The 23,696-nt window shown below is 40.5% G+C and overlaps 1 protein-coding gene across 2 annotated transcripts; it reads right to left on the reverse strand.

Moving 5' to 3' along the window:
• Window positions 1–20,391, reverse strand: STARD4 (StAR related lipid transfer domain containing 4). 2 transcript variants are annotated; one of them, XM_059888851.1, is made up of 7 exons: window positions 20,353–20,391; window positions 14,486–14,611; window positions 12,251–12,364; window positions 11,244–11,293; window positions 6,476–6,602; window positions 5,457–5,571; window positions 1–4,566 (listed from the first exon to the last, which is right to left on the reverse strand). In XM_059888851.1, the coding sequence occupies exons 3-7, from the start codon at window positions 12,353–12,355 to the stop codon at window positions 4,337–4,339; spliced, it is 627 nt and encodes a 208-aa protein (XP_059744834.1). In that variant the 5' UTR covers window positions 12,356–12,364; window positions 14,486–14,611; window positions 20,353–20,391; the 3' UTR covers window positions 1–4,336. The 2 variants fall into 2 exon arrangements, with proteins under 2 accessions (XP_059744834.1, XP_059744835.1); XM_059888852.1 differs by lacking the exons at window positions 12,251–12,364; window positions 14,486–14,611; window positions 20,353–20,391 and adding an exon at window positions 10,360–10,400 and having other exon boundaries at window positions 11,244–11,285.
• Window positions 20,392–23,696: the final 3,305 nt, after the last annotated feature.

Raw genomic sequence — 23,696 nt, forward strand, 5'->3', positions numbered from 1 at the left:
TAAGAGTGTGCACAAATTTTATTGATATATTTCATAGAAATTTAATAAGTTACATTTTATTATATTAATACATGCTTATTAGTTTAACAAAGGTTCCAGTTTTATATATTGGCTCATAAAAGAAATACAAACTTCTTAAAAATAAAATCTATATATGGTATACAGCTTTTATTTAATTCCAAGGAATGAATTTTTATTTAACCATACATGTAAAATCTTTGGAAACAACAATATATTATTTCAATTTCCTGTGCTCTGGGATTAATCTAATGTTTCTTCTAAGCTCAGATCCTACCATCCCCTCCTTCTGAAAGCTGAAGAAGAAAGACATGGGAGACAGACTGGACAAGTAACACGGGTCTAAGTCAAGTCTCCTTGCTTCCCTGGGTTCTGTTAATTTATGCATAGGGTTGTGATATCCATAGTATAAACTGGATTTTAAGAACTGATTCAAATGATGCTAGTGTGTCCTTAAAAGTAAACAGGTAAAGCTTTTATCTACATCAAAGGGAATTACTCATACGTAAAAGCTCAACAGACATTAGGAGTTTGCATTGTGCAATGTTTCCTATCTTCTCCAGAGGCAACCTCAATTACAGAGCTTTTAGCTTGAGATGTTAATTTAATTCAACCTGAGTGATGATAAAATGTTCTTCAGTTAGGAAGGAAAAAGAAAGGAGGAGAGAAAAGAAAGGCATTTTTTTACTGGGAGATATTTTTACATATAGAAATCTACAGTGTCAAATATATCCAACCTCAGTGAACAACAAAATGAAGAGAATTTTAACATGAACAATCTGTCTTTAACAGCTAGCAGTTTATATTACTCATAACTGCAGAACACTAAATTCTCATAATTATTATTGCTGAGTATTCTGTTAAACTTCAAGGATTAATCAAAGATTAACATGCAAAAGATAATCAAAGATTCATGTGAAAGTATCACTTATGATAAATTATCTTCTTGTATGAAACTAACTTTCTAAAAAAAATAGGTATGTACTGAAAACAGTACTATGCCAAATATCTCCTACATACATGTGTTTCTAATACAAACTAGCTATAAGCCAGAGAAAATAATCAATCATATTGCCACAAGGCAGATTATATTCTTTCATTCCATCAACAGTCCTATGAAAAGTTTGTTATCTTTAAAGGGAAATATTTTGGGCTATCATTTTTATTTTATTGACAATTGATATTTATTTCTAACTGATTTATTTCTAATGTTAAGAAGTTCACACTTCTTAGGGCACACTAAAAGCAAGCACTGAAGGCTTCAGAGACCAGAAAAGATTTTGTACTTAAGAGAGTGATTCTAGGAAATTCCCTACAACATCTTATAGAACAACAAATTAATATGTAGATTAATACAGAACTGTGTATTATTAAGTTATTAAAATTAACTTGAAATGTGGCTAGCCCAAATTAGTAAAATATACACCAGAAATAAAAAAATTAGTACAAAAGAATGCAAGCTATCTTAAAAGATTTTTATAAATTACATGTTGAAATGATAATATTTTGGATATGCTGAGTGAAATGAACTATACTATTAAAATTAACTTCCACTGATTCTTTTAATTTTTTAATGTGGCCGCTAGAAAAATTTAAATGACATCTACAATTATGGCTCACATTATTTTTCTATTCTACTGCACGGCTACAGAAACATCAAATTCTATTACATGTGTTAATATTAATCCCAACCCACACTGTTAAATTTCATCTCACTGTGGTATTTGACATAACATATGTAACCTATTATCACAAGGCTCTTGAGCTTAGAATCAAATACACTTCTACTCTTGAGTACAAGACCAAACAAAACCTGCTCTTTTTCATCATCATCTGTATACTAAACAACTGTGCTAAACTTTGTTTATATATGATTCAACCAACAGGTAAAAGAGATCATTTGAATGATAGAAATGTTCTAAAACTGGACTGTGGTAATAGCTACACATCTAGAAGTGCCATCCAGAAGCTGTATGTAAACTGCAGGTAATTCAAATATGATCCTTCAATCCATCAGATGGCTCAACACTGTGAATGAATTTTTCCATGAGGGTCCTGTTACCTGCAAGGATCCTCATTCAAGAGTGGATTATGGAATCACTAGTTGAAGGTTTAAGTTATAAAAACCAAGAGAACACGGAGTAGCTTAGAGTGGACAGTTTATTTGCCTTTAGCAGTACCCAGCTTAGGCAATAATAGCCCTTATAGTAATATACATCTTGTTGCAACCTTACCCAATCTGGGCACCCTATAATTGGACACCTGCTGGTATTCTGCAATGCTAGACAGAACACTGGAGTATAAGGAACCTCCTACTCTACACTACTAAAACCAAATAAAAGACAATAGATTAAGTCAAAATTAACATTTAACAATTTCTAAGGGAAGCTGAAAGTTAAACTCCTCAGTTCTCTTTCCTTATTGCAAGAAAAAGAAGTAGCAGAGGAATTCAACAACTCAAAAATTTGGGTAGTCAATCTGGAAAAACATTGGTGATTAATAAATTTCAAGTTAAGAATATAAGATCATTTTTTGCATTGCTTCTATCAGACCTTGAAATGAATTATTTTTAATCTAAAATTTGTGAGATTATTCACTATGGATATAATGGTACTGCCACCTTTTGTTTTGAACATTATCTCCAATAGCAAAAAAATAAAAATAAATCAGCTCTACTTTTTCTGTTTTCAAATGGATCTGAAGAACTATGAGTTATGCTTTATTTAACACTCAGGAAAACACAGGAAAGTAACATACAGATCACACCTTCATGCAATTGAACCATAATGTTTTTGTGCTTTTCCTGGTCTAAAGTGAAAGTGCTGTTCAGTCGTATCCAACTCTTTGCGACCCTATGGACTGTAGCCCACCAGACTCCTCTGTCCATGGGATTCTCCAGGCAAGAGTACTAGAGTGGGTTGCCATTCCCTTCTCCAGGGGATCTTCCTGACCCAGGGATTGAACCCAGGTTTCCTGCATTTCAGGCAGATTCTTTACTGTCTGAGCCATCAGGGAAGCCCACTTTGAGGTCTATCTAGTAAATATTAATATTATTTCCAGAGCTCACTTTATCCCACATTAACCCAAGAGAAAGAAGAGAAAATGAAACAGTGGGAACAGTAATAATAACACATAAATAACTCACACTGAATACTGAAATGGATTTCAAGATGTGTGCATATACACAAATATAAAAATTTGCACAGACACACTGAGTTCCCTCAAGTTCTCAACTTACATGTAAACTAGGCAGACAGTGCAAATGCCAAAAAGCACTTGGAATATTAAAATCATTCAGGAATGTTCATTTAATGTAGCCACAGAACCAAAGGGCACATTACAGTCCATTCTAGCTATAAAATGACTCATCCAGGCATTTGTATAAATCTATGAATGCATTTGTTATACTACATCACAATTGTGAATGTGTATGATACAGTGAGTAATTTATGATTTGAATGACACATTTAAAACTCAAACAGGTACAAAACATTCATTGAATCTAACTTTCTAAAAAGATGATTCTCTATTGGTTAGTACTGGATACCACCACCCATTTCACACACCCCAGAATATTGCTCAATCAACGTGGTATCCCAGCACATATCTGGCAGTTTTTTTGCACTGTCTTATTCATGCATAAAGGCTTTTAAGACTCCCAAAATAAGAGCACATAAAGATACAAATATATTTTTAAAGATATCTACAAAATAGTTATCTAGGTATCAAAACTGATTGCATTAGGAGACCTATTCTTCTTTCTGATATTTTCAATATTTAAAGTCGTTCAAGTCAACAGTGAAGTTCATCTTTAGGAATAGAGAAAAGTAGTTTTTCTTTAGTCCAAGATATTGTTAAACTCATAGAGCATACATATAGTAAAACATTAATATACAACTTCCTCCAAAGTTAAAACTTTTACAGAATGTTTATAAAGCTCTAAAACAGGTGATTTTAACCTACCAGCAAGAAGCTTTGCTTTCTCTTAATTTCTAAGCAGCCAAAATATTCCTACTGAGGCACGATTCAATTTCTTGAGAGTTTATGTCAAAGACCTATATCTATTTCTTGGTGAATTTCTGTCATCCTCTCCATTCCTAGACACACTACCATTCCAAACAATGTGCAAACAACTGTTTAGGGAAACTGAGATGCTCACTCTAGCTAGCTATTTACTTTCTGAATAAAATAAACCAAAACCATCTCAAAATTTTCTACGGGCTATACAGAAGAGAGGGAAGGATGATTTTTTATGAGCCATGCAGCTAAGAGATGGAGTTGATTTGGAGAATATACTACTACTGTAAGTTTAAGCAAATTATGCTTTTTGTAAGGCTTTTTGTAAATCACCATAGAAGTTGATTAAAGTGCTTGCCATAGCTGTATCTACTGCAGACTGGGGAATCATTCCACGCAGATCCGTCTGAATATAGCCTGTCAAAAGACTCCGGCTTGGACTCTCTTTAAGAGGAACACAAAACCAACCACAGGGATGGTTATATCCACGAACAAATTCTGATCTCTTTTCACTCCAGTCAAGACTTATCCCTACAAGGCAATTTAAAATAAGATTATTAATAGCAATGACTGACATTAATCTAAAACTCTCATTAAAAATATTATCAGATTGCTTATTTAAACATTCTTATCCATGTAGATGAAAATTAAGCCCCAAGAGTGACCGTGGAAGAATGAAAAAGATAATTACCAAGTAGAATTCTGACAGAGCCTGGTAGATGTATAATAGGGAAAGTTCTAATCCCTTCAGAATAAACGGCATGTCATCTTGGTAACTCCCTGGAAAACATGCACCTTCCCGTCGCAGTGGGCCCCAGGCACCGAGAATCAAACCTGCGGTGCCACCCTTGCTCCCACAGGCACCGCCACATCCAACCTGGCTCTGATGACTGAGAGTAAACAGGTAGATGTGTACCTAAAACTGCCAACTCAAATATACACTGTTCATACAAAAACATTAGTTTACCTACAGATATATTTTCAAAAGCATGAGCCTTCTAATAGTATTTTTAATTTTGAAAAGAAAATTACTACACAGATCAAGGAAGGAAAAATATTCTAGCACATGCCGAGCATATTTTTTTAGAGTATATGACCAAGAAGCTATTTCTTGAGAGTGACTTAGAAGGAAACCCACTGACAAGACCCCTTTCTTGGAGGCAGTCATGTGACCCATATTTGTTAGCTGTGGGATGAAGGGTACTATGTAATGGGGAACAAAAACTCATCAGAAAGACTGCAAAACCCTTTCTGATATTGTTACTTTCATCCCTAAGGTTTAGCATTTGCAAACCAAGCTTATTGATTATAAAACAACCATGAAGGCTGAAAATATATCTTGTGTAGAAAGAAATATCCAGCCTAGAAAACTCAAAATTTAAAACAAACTGAGAGAAAGTAAGAGGTTTTGAGACATTTACCACAGGATAAAAGCCCTTCTTTATAGCCCACAGTATAGGAGAAGTCAACAAACTCTCTTGGGGAGATTATATTCCAAAGCTGACCCGCAGTTGTATAACGCATCACACAGCAGTTCTGAAAGAGGACAGCAAACAGCTGTTAGTGCTGCAGGAAATACAGACGCAGACTCACATAAGTTAACCTGTAGTAAAACACTGCTGCTGCTAAGTCACTCCAGTCGTGTCCAACTCTGTGCGACCCCATAGACGGCAGCCCACCAGGCTCTCCCGTCCCTGGGATTCTCCAGGCAAGAACACTGGAGTGGGTTGCCATTTCCTTCTCCAATGCAGTAAAACACTAACACTCACTAAAATGTGTTATAATGATTACTAACAGCATTTCTTATAGTGATTCTGACAGATTTAGAAATCTATTCTGTATCTCACTGTTCTATATGGACATGTGCAGGATATACAATCAAAGTGCAGAGGTAAGTTACCCATAATCCAAATCTCTCTTTCAAAACAGCACCTCGTATGCTATATGATAAGTGGAAGCAGGCAGTGTAGACTGTAGATGTGTAAGATAAAATCCACAAGTACTTTGATTAAAACATGGCAAGAAATGAATTAATAAAACAGAAAAAGCCACTTTGGTTACCTACTTCTTTAATACCAAAGGCGGCATTTTTTTCTTTGATCTTGGCTTAATATTAATGGAAAACCTACATACTATTACCTAGAAAACTGAATATGATGGTGGTATCTTCAGAATTTTAGATTTCAGAACCTCAAAGTTTTACAATCAAAGACATAATTTTCTCAAGCAGAAAGGATAAAGCTATTGCAAAAAACAAACTCAGTTCTAACACTCATTAGAGCTCTTTGCCATGACTACTTAGTCTCAAAGCAATGAATATAATAGTGGATGCAAGCGCGCATACACGTTCACGTGCACTTGAGCACTCGCGCACACACAGTCTCACACACGACACACACAGACACACACACAATCTGAAGTAATGTTTCAAAACAAATACCTCTTCAAAGTGCTCCAAAATATCCAAAGAGGTCATTAAGCTGTCCCAATCCAAGCGACAGGGACCTGGGCGTATATGGTCTATTACACTATTGACAAGGTCGTCTATCACACCTTGGGCTTTGAAGCTGGAGAAAAAATATTAAAGTCAAATGCTATTGGAATGAAAAATTTCAGTATGCTCTCAGAGTTCACAGTTCACTTCAAAAAAAGTGAAATTTAGTGAAGATTTTTCTAAAAGAGTAAATCCTTACAACTTGTCTGATAAATAGGTTCTATCAATTATTCCATCAGAATGTATTCTAAAGATCTAATAGGAGATCTGAAGGCTATCTTCTGCATTATGAACATAGTAAGTACCTTCATGTTATGGTGTAGCCAAGAATAGTCTGCAGAACACCGTAATGCTTCATTACTTTCTATGCTGTTCTTTTCTCAAGATACGCTCTAACATGGTATTAGTATATCCATGTTTTAGCCTGACTTTCAAAAACTTTTTATTAGGAATGGAAAAATAGGTCACCCAGGAATAGAACACCGAGGACTGACTCATGAATAATAGCAGAACTTAACATATTTCAAAGGTGACAGTCCATATCAGTAGGAAAAAGATGTACTATTTCATAAATGGTGTATGGATACAATAGTTATCCTAATAGAGAAAATAAATCTGAATTCTTGCTTCATATCAGTCAAGACAATTCCAGATAGACTAAATACCACTATATAAAAGGTAAAATTTTTAAACTTTGAGAAAATTATGTAAGTTACTATCTTTGTAACCTCAGGATACAGGAAGATTATTTGAATGCATAAAACAGAAATAACACAAGATGATTAAAACTAAAAACTTGCATACTACAAATGACAAAATAAGTAATTTCTTTAAAAACTAGTCACAGACTGGAAGAATATAAGTGTAACACACATGTACTTAGATGCTGCTTCTTAGTTGCTCATGGAGAAGGAAATGGCAATCCACTCCAGTGTTCTTGCCTGGAGAATCCCAGGGACAGGGGACGTCTATGGGGTCGCAGAGAGTCGGACACGACTGAAGCGACTTAGCAGCAGCAGTTGCTCAGCTGTGTCCAACTCTTTGTGACCCTATGGACTGGAGCCTGCCAGGCTTCTCTGTCCATGGGATTATCCAGGCAAGAATACTGGAGTGAATTGCCATTTCCTTCTCCAGGGGATATTCCTGACCCAGGGATCAAACGTGGGTCTCCTGCATTGCAGACAGATTCTTTACCGTCTGAACCACCAGGGAAGCCCATAACAGGTGGTGCTAGTGGTAAAGAGCCTGCACCCAGTGCAGGAGACTTTAGAGATGAAGGCTTGATCCCCGGGTCAGAAAGATCCCCTAGAGCAGGGCACAGCAACCCATTCCAGTATTCTTGCCAGGAGAACCCCACGGACTGAGGAGACTGATGGGCTACAGTCCATAAGGTTGCAAAGAGCTGGACATGACTGAAGTGACTTAGCACAGCACAGCACATACTTATTATAGAAGATATATAATTCAGTTCAGTTCAGTTCAGTTCAGTTGCTCGGTCATGTCCGACTCTTTGTGACCCCATGGATGCAGCACACCAGGCCTCCTTGTCCATCACCAACTCCCAGAGTTTACTCAAACTCATGTCCATTGATTCAGTGATGCCATCCAACCATCTCATCCTCTGTCATCCCCTTCTCCTCCCGCCTTCAATCTTTTCCTGGAATCAGGGTCTTTTCCAATGAGTCAGTTCTTCACATCAGGTGGCCAAAGTATTGGAGTTTCAGCATCAGTCCTTCCAATGAATATCCAGGGCTGATCTCCTTCAGAATGGACTGGTTGGATCTCCTTGCAGTCCAAGGGACTCTCAGGAATCTTCTCCAACACCACAGTTCAAAAGCATCAATTCTTCGGTACTCAGCTTTCTTTATAGTTCGACTCTCACATCTATACTGACTACTGGAAAAACCACAGCCTTGACTAGACGACCTTTGTTGGAACCATTGTTCAAAAAACGAGATAAAGACAATCCAAAGAAAAGACGGACAAAGGACAAGAGTGACCTGAAAGATCAATAAACCTAGAAAAGATGCTCAATATCACTCATAGTTAAATAATTACTAGCCAAGATACCATCCTGCCAGAGATTAAGAAGTTAATAATAAGTGTAGAATGGAAGAAAATGACATCTCTCAAAGTGCTATCACTGCTTTACAGAACAGTTTGACAACAGGTACATACCCAAGAAAATGATACACAGGCGCAGAAGGAGACGTGTACCAAGAAGCATACTATAGAGAAGAATTGACAACAACCTAAAAATTTATCAGTAGGCAAATTTGCAAACACAGATGAACACACTGTGGTACATGAATATAGAACTGAAGCACAGATCAGCATGCAGCAGCATGGGCAAACTGAAACAGCATCGAACAGGAACAATTACAACGTATTACTAAAAGAAACACACACATGTATATGGCCCAAGTATGAAACACGAATACTACAACTTCAAGACAGTAGTTACCTGTGAGAAAGAAAGGAAAAAGAGACAGACTGGCTCTAACTAGCATTGTTTTGGGAGGGCTTTTTTCTCTTTTTTAAGCATCTGAAGCTTTTTATCAGTTTGCAAATATCTCAAGCTCAAGCTTATATTACCCTCCATCCTAAATCTGCTCTTTCGCCTAGGTTCTCTAACTTGGGATGAGGGTAGAGGGTAGGGGTGGGTAATACAAATTAATTCAGGCACCCAAATTAGAAATCTGGGTTTCAACTTCAACACTTCTTTTTCTCTTAACCCCATTCCAACAGTCAGAACTAGAAAGTCACCATGTTTTATCAAGATGACTTTCTAAACATTAAGTGCACAGAACAACATGTGGGTTTCGACAGATGTTAGTTATCATCACCACTGTCATCATTACGCCACCATCACCATCAGATCTCTTTCAAGTCCATTTGTCCTTTTCAGCTCCCCTGCCGTGTCCTTACTTTGGGAACTCTGTGTCCAACTCAATACTGCATGAGATTCTAGCTCTTCTGATCATATAACTCTAAGAATCTGAAAAAAGCCACAGATCTCTTCCCAGGAATATACATTGTCAGAAAACTTTGTATACAATCATAGGGACACTTTAAGAAGCCAGCCGTGGTCTCCCAGGATACAAGCTCTTCTCTAAACTTTCTACGCTCATATCTGTCTCTCACAACTGTTACCATAATAAATACAAAATCCTTTGAGGACCTGGGAGGGTTGGGTTGAGCAGAGGATAAATACAAAACTGAACTCCTTGGTTTAAGAATTCAAAAGTCCTTCAGACGTGCTCTCCTCATTCCCATACTTTATGTTCCAACTATATAAACACAACTTGAATTTCTGTAAAAAAAAGTCAGTCGCTCAGTCGTGTTCGACTCTTTGTGACCCTTGGACTGTAACCCACCAGGCTCCTCTGTCCATGGAGTTCTCCAGTCAAGAATACAGGAATGGGTTGCCATTCTCTTCTCCAGGGGATCTTCCTGACCCAGGGATCGAACCCATGTCTCCTGCATTGCAGGCAGATTCTGTACTGTCTGAGACAACAAGGAAGCCTAAATTCTGTAAACAAACTGTCTCAGTGTTTCCCATCTACCTGGAAGCCATCTGTGTTAATGTGACTGAGTGCAGTTCTCTCTGCCTCATTCCCTAAGAAACACCTGTCTGTTCTTTCTGGCTCAGCCCAGGTATCAGCTCTTCTGTGAGTTTTTATCACTGAGCACAGTGCCCCCAGCCACTTTTAAACTTTTTCAGCCCCTGCGGGGAGTTACTGATCGAAAGGGTTAACTTCCACACTTGCTTACAGTGTTTAATCCAACTCTAGTGTCCCTGTCCTTCTCATAAATACTGTACAACTTACCTTTCTGGAAATGCATCTTTGGTGATACACTTCAAAACATTCTGTATGTAGAAAGTGTGGTCAATAGTTTCATTTTAAAAAGTCCCAAGCCCCCAGAATATGAATATCCCACTCCAATTACACAAGGCACCTATCTGCACTGGCTTTAAAAAACAATATATATTTTTTTACTGGTTAAAGACATAATTCGTACTCTACTATATGCCAAAAATAAATAAACAAAAATCACACATAAAACTGCCATCTAGAGGTATATACTTTTGTGTTAAATAAAAACATTTTAATATAAAAACATAGTTCAAGTCAACCTATGACTGTGCTACATACAGTTTAGTACTCTGCTGTATTCATTTTTCATTATATCTTTAACATTTTTTATGTTTTTAAATAACATCTGAAAATATGGTTTCTAAAGATTGTAAAATAGCACATTTTATAATTTAATCATTCCTTAACTATTGATTATTCAGGTTGTTTATAATTTTTAATGTTTTAAGTAATGTGACAGAAGAGACAAGTACTTAAATAATTATTAATTTCCAATTATTTCTTCAATACAAATTCTTAGAGCAAAATATGCTACAGTACTGAATAAATGCAAAAGAATATTAGAAGTATTTTATATACCACAGTAAGAAATTAAGATTTTATCAGCTATACCATCATTTACGATTCCCAAAACAACCAACTCTATTCACCAGGGACACAGACATTTTAAAGCTTTGAATGCATAATGTGATTTTCTTCTCACAAAGTTTAAAATCTTAAAAGCAAAAGCCAAACTTTACTGGCAATGATCATTTAGCGATCATGAGTATATGTGTATATACATTTGAAGTTTAGCAGTATCTTAAGAGCTATATAAAACTACAAGAATTACTTACAGATATCCATTAAATTCTTCTGAAGGTTTCCTCCAAATTGTTACATCTTTCTATAAAAATAAAAACAGTGTATAGGGATAAACTATAGGTGGCAACCTGGATATAAAACTGACAATTTCATAAAGTCTACAGCATTAGCTTTGCATGAAAATATAACATAAGCAAACATTCAAAGAAATACATACAAGTCACTCATACCATCATATAATTCATATCTGAATTTTTTCTGTATCCTAAAGTACCACACATCTTACTTAAATTACAGACCCCTAGAAAAAGGTTTTTCAGTAGCTTAAAGACACCCAAACACTAAGATCTGGTGATGGCACTCTCACTGGCCATTATCTGCGTTATTACAATCTTATCTATTTACCATTACTGAAGAATTTAATCTAAGATAATAGAAATGTTAAATATATAATTCTGAATTTGCTCATGTATCTTTTTAAAATTAAGTAATTCACATCTGTGATGACAGTACTACCCTGAATCAGTCCCGACATTTTTTTCCAGATCATCTCATAAGAAATTCTGAATATCAGAATAGCTAAAGCACTTAAATGGAAGAGTCCTGGTTTCTAGGGTTGGCTCTGTCAACACTCAACTATGTGACAGTTTGGGTAAGTCATACTGGTGAAAAAAAGAATACTAATGGACCATCCTCACAGGCTTGTTAAAATATCTGAAATGATTTCAAACTATCAATTACTATGCTTTCCTTTCTTAAATTGACGATGACATGTTTTATTTATTGACCTGAGAGGCTGCTCTTTACAATCTTGTTGCCATGAGTCTGTTCTTGTGTCCATTATCTGAAGAGCTAACGACAGTAGTGCAGGATTGCTGTTCCTCCTCTGTGAGCTATGAAACCACCAGCTTTACTGACCCATTCATCTATCCTGCACAGTCATCTAAAGTGTGGTCTATATTTTTCTATACCATTTGGAAAGTCATCCACCAGCTCATTAGAAGACAGACCCCAAACACAAATAATTTAATTAATTTACCGTCTTCTTAGCAACTCGCCACTTTTCATCTTCAAGGTTGTGGTACTGGATAAGAGTGTTTTTAAGTCTAGTCGCCAAAACAGCTGCATCAGGCAGGGCTTCCATTTGTTTTTCCTGTTACAGAGACTAAGATTATCATCAGCAAATACCAGAGTTAGATCCAGCAGATGAAGGAGGGAGGTCTCAAATCTGACATCATAAAAAAAATCCTCCGGGAGCTGTAGAGACACCTACATATGGACCTCACCCCAAGTCAGTAATCAGAATCCCTGTGCATGGCTCCTTCCTCAAAGATTCCAGGATGTGGAACACAAAGGGATAAGAATCATATATCTTGTGTTATTAAAATCCTCATATAAAAAAGAAGATATAATCCTATTTCCTTTTCTAATAGAATTGAACCAAAAGGAATAAATTAAAAAACTCAAGTAACTTAAAAAAAAAAAAAAAAAAACTGCTCTTTCCAAAACACAAAAATAACATACAAGGTATAAACTCTTTTAAAAGTCCTTAGAGTTTTAGCAACTGAAAATTTTCATTTTACCATCCAACAGGTATAGCACTCATTCTAGCAAATAAATGACAAACGCAAATGGAAACATCTTACATCTTTTAAGGATAGGGCTGGGGGAGTGGGGAGATAGGGCTAGAGACCTCCAAAGAATTTCAAAAGTCTCAAGAATTCTACTGACTTCAATATTTTATTTGATGAAGTGTCACACGATTCAGTGAGGTATCTGTGTAACAAAAGAGGTGATATGAAGACCTTTGAGCTACCAATACAGCATAAATAAGTGGTTCATAGTTTTAAGGCAATAATTTAACTATATAAAGAGGAATGTTTAATAGTTGCAAAGAAAAGTTATCGTTCAGCAATACTTTGAAAGGGAAATGATAACTAAACTTGAAAGAAAATAATGAGGGATTCTATAATGTAATCATTGTAGAACATTGCTACAGATTCTCTGATGAGTCTGTGACACTGCATGGCTTCTGCAGCTAGCTTAAAGAAGTCCATGCAATCTCTGGATGTCTCTGAGAATGATCACTCCAGGAGCCTCTGATAAACAAGCAAGCACACAAGGAATGCAGTTACCCTGAGGCTGCTGTGTGCAAAGGCCCAAGTGGAAAGAAGAGGAAGGGAGGGAAAAAAACAGACAGACACACACACGAAGGGAAAAACGGATACACACACACACACAAACACAGATCCAAAGTCCCAGCTCCAAAAGCCTATTTACAGCTTCATGCCTAATGGGCATCTCTTCATTCTCCAGGCTTCCTTCAATCTGCCTCAGTCTTACATGTCTTACTAATTTTACTATTAAAATGATAATTGAGCCAGCTGCTGAAGATTAAAAGCCTTAGAATCACCCCCATAGATATCAGGAGGTTCACCACACACCACTGCCTTCAGCGCTCCTCTCCTACTGGTTTTCTTCCTGTCCAGCTCGTCACTGACTCTGGGCCTTTGTACTTGCCATTACTTCTCTGCCTGGATTACTAGATCCCAAATCTGAGCGTGACTCGTAACAGCCTGCAGTAACAATTTCAGTTTAAACCTCCTATCCTTAACACAACATTCCCCAAATCACTAGAATACCCTTCTTTTATTTTCTGCATAGTGTATCACTATGTGAAACTAACTTGTTTACTTACTGATATACTATATTCTGGGTTTCCCAGGTGGCTCAGTGGTAAACAATCCACCTGCCAATGCAGGAGACACAAGAGACCTGAGTTCGATCTCTGTGTCAGGAAGATCCCCTGGAGAAGAAAATGGCAACCCACTCTAATATTCTTGCCTGGGAAATCCCACAGACAGAGGAGCCTGGCAGTTTACGGTCCATGGGGTCATAAAGAATCAGACACGACTGAACACACACACATTATACTCTACTCTTTGACTACCATGTCCCTTACTAATAGAGGGGTGGGCCCATGTCTGCTTTTTAACTACTATATCCCCACCAAATAGAACACTGTCTGAAACACAGCAGGCCCTTAATATTTATTGAAGTGTATTTGCTTCAGAACATGAATTAACTAACTTCTCTCCTTTTGGTGCCATGATACTCTCCAGTAAAAGGCTAAGGAAGAAAAGGCCTTGGAGAAAGCTGTCCATTTACAAATCACGAAGTTACTGCTGGAAAAGATCTAAATGGAGTATCAAGGCTCACACCTCTGTGGGAATAAGGATGCAGTTCTCATCACAGATGCACATATCAGAATTACCTTGCTATAATTTGCAGTAGTTGTTGATGCTGACAAAGACTCTCTCCTTGGTCAGGCTCCTCTGAGATCTCTTCGCGATGAGGCCTAGCCCTTGGGAAGCTGGTGGCTTAGTGGTAAAGAATCCACCTGCAATGCAGATGTAAGAGATGCGGGTTTGATCCCTGGGTCAGGAAGATTCCCCTTGAGGAGGGCATGGCAACCCCTCCAGTCTTCTTACCTGGAGAATCCCATGGACTGAGAAGCCTGGCGGACTACAGTCCGCAGGTTCGCAAAGAGTCGGACACGACTGGGCAGCACACATGCCAGCTCTTGGGCCTGTCCTTGGACCCCATAGTCCAGTTTCCGCAAGAGTCCTGCTGAGTCAGTTGAATGAAATCCCCTACCCTCAAACTTCCTTATCCCACTTTCAATCTTATCACCCTAGCCTGCCTTTAGCAAGAATCCTGCCAAGTTGCTTTAGGGCAATACCCCTTAGTAGTTTTTTATTCACTGACACCCACCTTGCTCCCTGGCTATCCACCCCCATTTGCCCTTGCTGTATTCAGAATGAAGCCTAGTTCTATCCCAAGGTCTCTTTTCCACTATTGCAACAGTCATTGAATAAGATTTGCCTTTCCACTCTAATGTGTGTTTGCCTCTGGTTTTCTGTGACACTGATTTTGGATATTAGATTTCATGGACCTCAGCCAGATAGTCTGATTCAGTGGGTCTGTTCTGGAACAGGCCCCAGAAAACTAGGTCCTTTAAAAAGCCTCAGAGATCATTCTGTTATGCAGTCAGGAGTGACAACCACTAATCTGAAAACTAAAGTGACAAAAATAAGTCAGTGCTATAGGTAATATTTAAACAGCACAAACCAGAGCATAAAAGCCATTAAACATGATAAAACATGAAAATGATACAGAAGTTCAGGAAAGGAAAAAAAGCTTCTTCTCTATTCTCTGATGATCTATCCTGAGATCTGCAAACTAAACTGACAAAAGATAAACAGAAAAAAACGCAAACAAAATGTACTTGATGACAATATTTAATTTCTATGTGCAAAGAGAAGCAGTTACATGTGGAGTTTATACACCATTTTAAAAAAGGGTGATAAACTGCAGAAAAATGACAAGACAAGGGAAAGGGGGTTTGAGCTTCTAGGGGTGGTAAATTATGGCAAAATAAATATATGAGGAAGAATAATAAAAGATAAAGGCTATTTTAGTAAAGTTTCACTGTGTAGACCATCTCAGTGCCAAATTTCTGTCGCCAATGATAGCAGTTATTCTCCTGGTACAGGAGAGAAGTCAGTCCTTCCCAAAAGGAAATTTATGTCCTACTTTTAGGCAGATAGTGGAAGGAAAAATAGTTCTTTCTGCTTTTGCTGCTTCTTAATTGCCTTCAGCTCAAAGTAACCTCTTTTCTGAAGTAGGATATTTTGGGGTGGCATATATCTTCAGAGGGCTTCTGTGGTGGCTAAATGGGTAAAGAATCTGCCTGAAACGTGGGAGACCTGGGTTTGATCCCTGGGTTGGGAAGATCCCCTGGAGGAGGGAATGGCAACCCACTCCAGTATTCTTGCCTGGAGAATCCCATGGACGGAGGAGCCTGGCGGGCTACAGTCCATGGGGTCTCAAAGAGTTGGACACAACTGAGCGACTAAGCACAGCACATCCCTTCAGAAACATGGAAAAGTATATAGAGAAAATTCAATAATACAAAACTTAGGATCTGTGAAAGTGTGCAAAATATTTAGTAATTATAGATCCTAACCACAGACTAAAAGTGGATGAGCTGATTCAAAAAGTCTGAGTCAAGAATAGATCCTCTTTCCACTCAAGACACTGCTAACTTGACAGCCAGTACAATGACCTTATTAAAGCATATGTTATAAACAAACACAAGTTCTTGAGAGGACTTACAAAGGAAATTTAACTTATCTATTACAGGGATCATGCTGATTAAACAATATTCTTTAAATCCAAGGGTCACCTACCAGATTTCTGTCAGGCAGATAAAACTATTTTCAAAACTCTTTGATAGAAATCAAAGGTGAAGTGGAAAGCTACCGTTAGCATAAACCATACTGTATTTATGCAAATCTAGCACACAAAAAGTAAGCAATAAAAAACTACCTATAAAGATGAGAATCTGAATTTTTACGGTGGTTACGTTAGTTATCATTCACTCCTACTGTATAATATAAAGTTCACATTCCTTAATGTGGCTTATGGGTCCGTTTCCAAGCCCACTGTCTAATTTCTACTCTTCTCTCCTGGACACCCCCTTAAGACTACATCAGCTCCCCCTCAATGTGAAAAACTCCTGATAACCGGCCTCTTTAGGTGTGGTGGAGGAGGTAGAAAAGGAAGAAAAGAAAGTTTAAGTATAAACTTGGGAAATCTCTCTTCTAGTCTCATGAAGTATTTAACCAGGCAGTTAACTCTTGCATGGATTTTCTTCATCAAGATTAAATCCAAAAGGGAGTAACAGTTATTTTTTAAACTGATCATTTGTGTGGACAGGTAATACAGAGCATCTCTCATGGACCAAGGTGGGGTGGGGGTTGGGGAACAACACTGGGCTTATCAAGGTCTTGAGGCTTTCCTAACACAAGAGGACATTCACATTAATTGAAAAAAAAAAAAAAAAAAACACAATATGCCCTATTCCAATCTCTGCCTGTGGAGAATGTCACGAAATGTTTTGAATACCATTCTGAATTCCTCTTACTAACCTTGCTGCTACTGCTGCTAAGTCACTTCAGTCGTGTCGGACTTTGTGAGACACTATAGACGGCAGCCCACCAGGCTCCCCCGTCGCTGGGATTCTCCAGGCAAGAATACTGGAGGGGGTTGCCATTTCCTTCTCCAATGCATGAAAGTGAAGTTGCTCAGTCATATCCGATTCCTAGCGACCCCATGGACTGCAGCCTACCAGGCTCCTCTGTCCATGGGATTTTCCAGGCAAGAGTACTGGAGTAGGGTGCCATTGCCTTCTCCGACTAACCTAACTTGACCTTATAATAAACTCTCAAACTCCAACTGTTATACATCAGAGAAAACAGAAACTACAACTGCACCAGAATCTAACAGCTCCATATAAAAAGTTATATACTCTTAACAGTTTTATAACCAGTTCAGTTCAATGGCTCAGTCATGTCCGACTCTTTGCAACCCCATGGACTGCAGCATGCCAGGCCTCCCTGTCCATCACCAACTCCTGGAGCTTGCTCAAACTCATGTCCATCAAGTCGGTGATGCCATCCAACCATCTCATCCTCTGGCGTCCTTTTCTCCTTCTGCCCTCAATCTCTCCCAGCATCAGGGTCTTTTCCAATGAGTCAGTTCTTCACATCAGGTGGCCAAAGTACTGGAGTTTCAGCTTCAGCCAAGTGCTAAGTAATGTCTGTCTATATTTTTTCCTTCTGTTAGCTGCTGTGGTATCTGACTCTTGTGACCCCATGGACTGTAGGCCACCAGGCTCCTCTGTCAATGGAATTCTCCAGGCAAGAATACTGGAGTGAGTTGCCATTTCCTACTCCAGGGGATCTTCCCAACCCAGGGATCCAACCCAGGTCTCATGCATTGCAGTCAGAGTCTTTATTACCTGAGCTACCAATCTTTTTGCTCACGTTTTCCATATTTATGTTTTTAAAGTGGTCACTAGTGTAGACAGTGGCTCCCATCATAGAGTGGGCAGCCTTTACAAGTTAAACATTTTCTTGAGGCCTTCTGTCAGCATCAGTCTTTGACCAATACAATATCAATTTTTGTCAAACATCAGTGAAATGGCCATAGGTTTCAATTATATATGGAACATAATAAGTAAGTGTTAGTCGCTCAGTCGTGCCCGACTCTTTGAGACCCCATAGACTGCAGCCCACCAGGCTTCTCTGTCCATGAGATTTTCCAAGCAAGGATACTGGAGTGGGTTGCCATTTCTTCTCCAGGGGATCTTCCCAACCCAGGGATCGAACCCAGGTCTCCTGCACTGCAGGCAGATTCTTTACCAACTGAGCTACAAGGGAAGTCATATATGGAACATAATAAACATTTTAACCTTTAAAGAAAAGTGAATGCCATAAAAATCTGTTTGTACTTATGTAGTATGTTAAGTCAGAATTCACCTATTAAAGAAGTTCATATCAGAATTGCTTTACCTTCCATTACCTGATTGATGTGGGTTTCATTTATGTGAACAGCTTAAATTTAACATTCCATAGATTTTCCCCAAGTTGTACAAACCAAGGCCATGTAAATTAAATTATATTTTCTATCTAACATAAAAATTTCAGCAAATGCTTAATTTCTGATCAATTCTGAATTAGTAATTCAGAATAATTTCCAATTATTCAAGTACAACAGTTTCTCATTTTTGAGACTAGCTCTAGCACGAATACAACAGGGAAGGAAGCCTCCTGCAATGTGATGGATACACCTCTGATTCAGTGTTCACTTTGGCTTATTCTAGGGGCTTCCCTTGTGGCTCAGCTGGTAAAGAATCCACCTGCAATGCAGGAGACCTGGGTTCCATCCCTGGGTTGGGAAGAAACCCTGGAGAAAGGAAAGGCTACCCACTCCAGTATTCTGGCCTAGAGAATTCCATGCCTATACAGTCCATGGGGTCGTAAACAATAGGAGGTAACTGAGCGACTTTAACTTTCACTTTTCACAGCTCAGTTGGTAAAGAATCCACCTGCAAAGCAGGAGATCCGGGTTGGATTCCTGAGTCAGGAAAATCCACTGGAGAAGGGAGAGCCTACCCACTCCAGTATTCTTGGGCTTCCCTTGTGGCTCAGCTGGTAAAGAATCTGCCTGCAATGCAGGAGACCTGGTTTGATCCTGGGTTGGGAAGATCCCTTGGAGAAGGGAAAGGCTTCTCATTTCAGTATTCTGACCTGGAGAATTCCGTGGACTATCCATGTGGTCGGAAAGAGTCGGGGACACGACTGAGCGACTTTCACTTGGCTTATTTTAGGACACAGTTTACAACACCAGTGAGACTTGTACAAAAGTTAACATTAAATTCTAACAATGTCACAGCTTTGAGTCCAAGTAATATTCAAGCTCCTAATACTCTAATCCTTTATTAAAAAAAAATAATGGCTAACATTTATTATTTACTACATGATCAATCTTTCTGGCCACTTTAAACTGTATTCTTTCATTTAGTCCTCATAAATAACCTTAAGAGCCTTCCCTACTATTATCTTTATTTTACAGAAAGTATCAATACGGAGATTGTCTCTTGTCCAAGATCACACAGCCAGTAAGTGATGGAGCAAGAATTCCAACCCATGACCTCTGCCTTCAGAGATTAAAGGGCTACTTTGTAAAACACTGGAAGCTGATTACAGGCTGCAAGAGCCTCTACGTTAAAAACGTGACATCATGTTGAATTTGCTGTGTTTTGTCTAGGCTCTTGAACCTAAAAAATGTCAGGTAATCTTTCCTAGTTGCAATTTGGGGACAGCAGCACCATTAATTTATTGAGGAATTCCGAATTAATACTTTTAGTACCGAATTTGGAACACAATGAGCACTCGGAAAACACTGCCCCTTAGTGTCTCCGCCGACGCCCGGCGTGAAGGCGCGCACCTTTCGGCGTCCGTGCACCGACGGGGACGCGGGAACGCTGTCCGCCGCAGGGGCGCCCTCAGAGAGCCTCGCTCGGCCCTGGGGCGCTCGCTGCCGCTCCCGCATTTAACACACAAGGTGCCTGTCGGCGCCCGAGCGCCGGGGAGCGGGCGGAGCGGGTGCAGAGCCCGGTCCCTCCAGGGTGTCCCCCCCGGACGCAGCCTGCCTTTCCCGAGGCCCCTGCCGGGACAGCCCCAGGAGGACGCCCCGCCGCCCCTCAGCCCCCGCCTCGACTCCGCCACTCACCTTAGGGCGCTCCTCGGACCAAGACGCGACCAGGCGCCCGGGGTCGACTCGTGCCGCTCCCTTCGGCCCCGCCCGCCGAAGCCCCCTCGGCCAATGGGCGCCCGGCGCGGACGGCAGCCACCTATTGGAAGGCCGTACGTCGTCCGGGGGGCGAGCAGAGCCCCGCCCCTCCCCGCCCCGCCCCCGCTCGCCCCGGCGCTTCCGGGGCAGAAGCCGGCAGGCTGACGCGCGTCAGCTGGGATTGGCGGGCGGCAGCGGCGCGCGGCCTGCGGGTCGGTGGCCGCGGGTGGGCCGACTCCGCGCAGGGTGTGAGTCGGCAGTAGCCCGGCCCCAAGCTCCAGCCTGGCCCCTGCGGGCCTGGCCCGGACGGGGCGGCCTGCTTCCGAGCGCCTGAGGGCGGGTTGCGCGTGACTGCTAGTCCGGCGGAGCCGGAGAGCGCAGAGGCCTGAGAGGTCTCTGAGGGCCGGGTGGCTGCTCGGGCCCGAGTCAGAGACAGACGGAATGAATATGCGCGGGCGGGAAGCGTGGGGGCTCTCGGCCCCCAGGACTCCTCACTGCCGCCGTGCGAGCGGATCCTTCTCAGTTCGGGCTTCGGGGGCAGCCCGGAGGTAGGAGCTGCGGCCGAGCGGGAGGCTGCGGCGGCCTCACAAAGCGGGCCAGTTTCCCTGTGTTCGAAGGCTGGTCACCCATCTGACGAGAGTTTGCATATACATTTACTGGGATACGTGGTTTGAGAACCAAGAGAAGGAAGGAATGCAGTGCTACGCTATTAGTTATTTTAGACTCAAACGAGAAAATAGTATTTCATAAAAATTTTATTTAGCGTCCTGAAAAAGTTCACCGAGCACCACCTGATAGTTATTATGAGCAGATTTTCAAACTCTTACCTGATTGTTCATATATAAAAGGAATAATGGCTTGGTGATTACTTGTCCATTAGCGTCTTACATGTTGAGTTCAGTTCAGTCGCTCAGTCGTGTCCGACTCTGCGACCCCATGAATCGCAGCACGCCAGGCCTCCCTGTCCATCACCAACTCCCGGAGTTACATCAAACTCACGTCCAACGAGTTGGTGATGCCATCCAGCCATCTCATCCTCTGTCGTCCCCTTTTCCTCCTGCCCCCAATCCCTCCCAGCATCAGAGTCTTTTCCAATGAGTCAACTCTTCGCATGAGGTGGCCAAAGTACTGGAGTTTCAGCTTCAGCATCATTCCTTCCAAAGAACACCCAGGGCTGATCTCCTTTAGAATGGACTGGTTGAATCTCCTTGCAGTCCAAGGGACTCTCAAGAGTCTCTCCAACACCACAGTTCAAAAGCACCAATTCTTCGGCGCTCAGCTTTCTTCACAGTTAAACTTTCACATCCATACATGACCACTGAAAAAAACCATAGCCTTGACTAGACAGACCTTTGTTGGCAAAGTAATGTCTCTGCTTTTGAATATGCTATCTAGGTTGGTCATGACTTTCCTTCCAAGGAGTAAGCATCTTTTAATTTCATGGCTGCAGTCACCATCTGCATGTATTCATCTGTAAAACACACCTACCTTGGGGGGCTATGTGGATTCAATGAAATAGTATGTAAAAGTCTAACCAAAGCATTTTTAAACGACTGTCTCAGGGCATTATCCTATATACATGCAAACAAAAACCACAATAATTGACCAATAATAATTAGCAAGTGAGTGAGCCCCAGGCCTAGCTCCTTAAGGCAGATTACTTAATTTATGAGTAGCTAAACTGGAATTTGGTCCAGGCATCAGTTCAGTTTAGTCCCTCAGTCCTGTCCTGCCAGGAGCCGGTGAGGCATTCCACTCGTGACAAAGGTCATGAAGAAGGAGGCTCGGCATACGCAAAGGCGGGATCGAGCCTCAGGAGTCCGCCCGGATATTCTCGAGCATCTACCCCCCAAAAAACCAGAGTCTGCCTACTTTATTGCTTTGTGCTCTCACCTCTGACTTTACTGGGGGCTGTCCCCCACCACCATCTCGCTCTCTCTGTCAAAGAGTTAACTTACAGCTCCAATTAATAAAGTTCCTGGGCAATTAGGAGTGTTTAAATCCAAAACCCTCAGATGGCTCTCTAACTCGCCTGACAAGTTTACCCGGACTCCTACAGCTATGCATACGATTGTTTACAGTCTCCCAGCCTCGAGAGGCACGGGAAGCTTAAGATATTCAAATAGCTTAGAGCCTCTCAGAGAATTAGAAACTGTCAGAATAAGACTAGTAAAGGAGTTCATTGATGAGTCAATGCTTGTTGCCAAGTTTTCACATCCCCTGAATTGTATCCTTGAATGTGTATTAATTAATAGTGGGTATGTAGAAAAAATAAGTAGTGGCCTTGGTGTTAGTAACTTTAGACCCTTAAGGTAATAAATTCTTTCCTTTTGTTGTAAACCCATTACACATCCACCCTATAGGAATGCAATTTTATCCTTGGAAGATGGCGCCAAACCTTAAAATAATTACTCTTAGAGAAAATAAGTCTTTGTTGATAAGTCCTTGTCAAGAGTCAAAAAATGTTAGTAGGCCTTCTGGCCAGAAGATGATGTAAATCACCTAAACCATTTGTATACGATAAATTTGCAGGAAAGAAACCCTGGTTTTTGATAAGAATCAAAGACTGCTGACTTTGCATCCCCTATTATCCTCTATGTGTAACTTAGGGTATATAAGCCCCTGTTGAAAATAAAGCTACGGGCCTTGCTCACCAGCACTTGGTCTCCCCATGTCATTCTTTTTACATTCTGGCTGAAGTCTCCATCTGGAGCGCGGAACCCACCATGCTTACTAATTATGCCTGGGCTTCTAAGACCCACTCGAGAAGGTGTCTAGGGTGAGGCACCTTCCGCTATTCGAGAGGGCGCCTGTGGCCTACGTAAGTGGTGCAAACTTCTTGTCTTGAAGTTTTATTGGTCTCCCGCGTAAACCAAGCTACTCAGCCTCTTTTCTCCACTAAATTTTCCTACTGAGCTATCCTCATTCTATTATTCTTTATATCTCTAATTAGCATATAAATAGTCGCCTAGGCCATCTCTCCTTCGAATACCCTGGATCAGCGGGGGCTGGACCCCGGCACTGTCCGACTCTTTGCGACCCCATGAATCACAGCACATCAGGCCTCCCTGTCCATCACCAACTCCCGGAGTTCACTCAGACTCACATCCATCAAGTCAGTGATGCCATCCAACCATCTCATCCTCTGTCGTCCCCTTCTCCTCCTGCCCTCAATCCCTCCCAGCATCAGTCTTTTCCAATGAGTCAACTCTTTGCATGAGGTGGCCAAAGTACTGGAGTTTCAGCTTTAGCATCAGTCCTTCCAAAGAAATCCCAGGGCTGAT

The sequence above is a fragment of the Bos taurus genome, chromosome 7 (genome assembly GCF_002263795.3).
Source record: "Bos taurus isolate L1 Dominette 01449 registration number 42190680 breed Hereford chromosome 7, ARS-UCD2.0, whole genome shotgun sequence".
NCBI lineage: Eukaryota > Metazoa > Chordata > Mammalia > Artiodactyla > Bovidae > Bos > Bos taurus.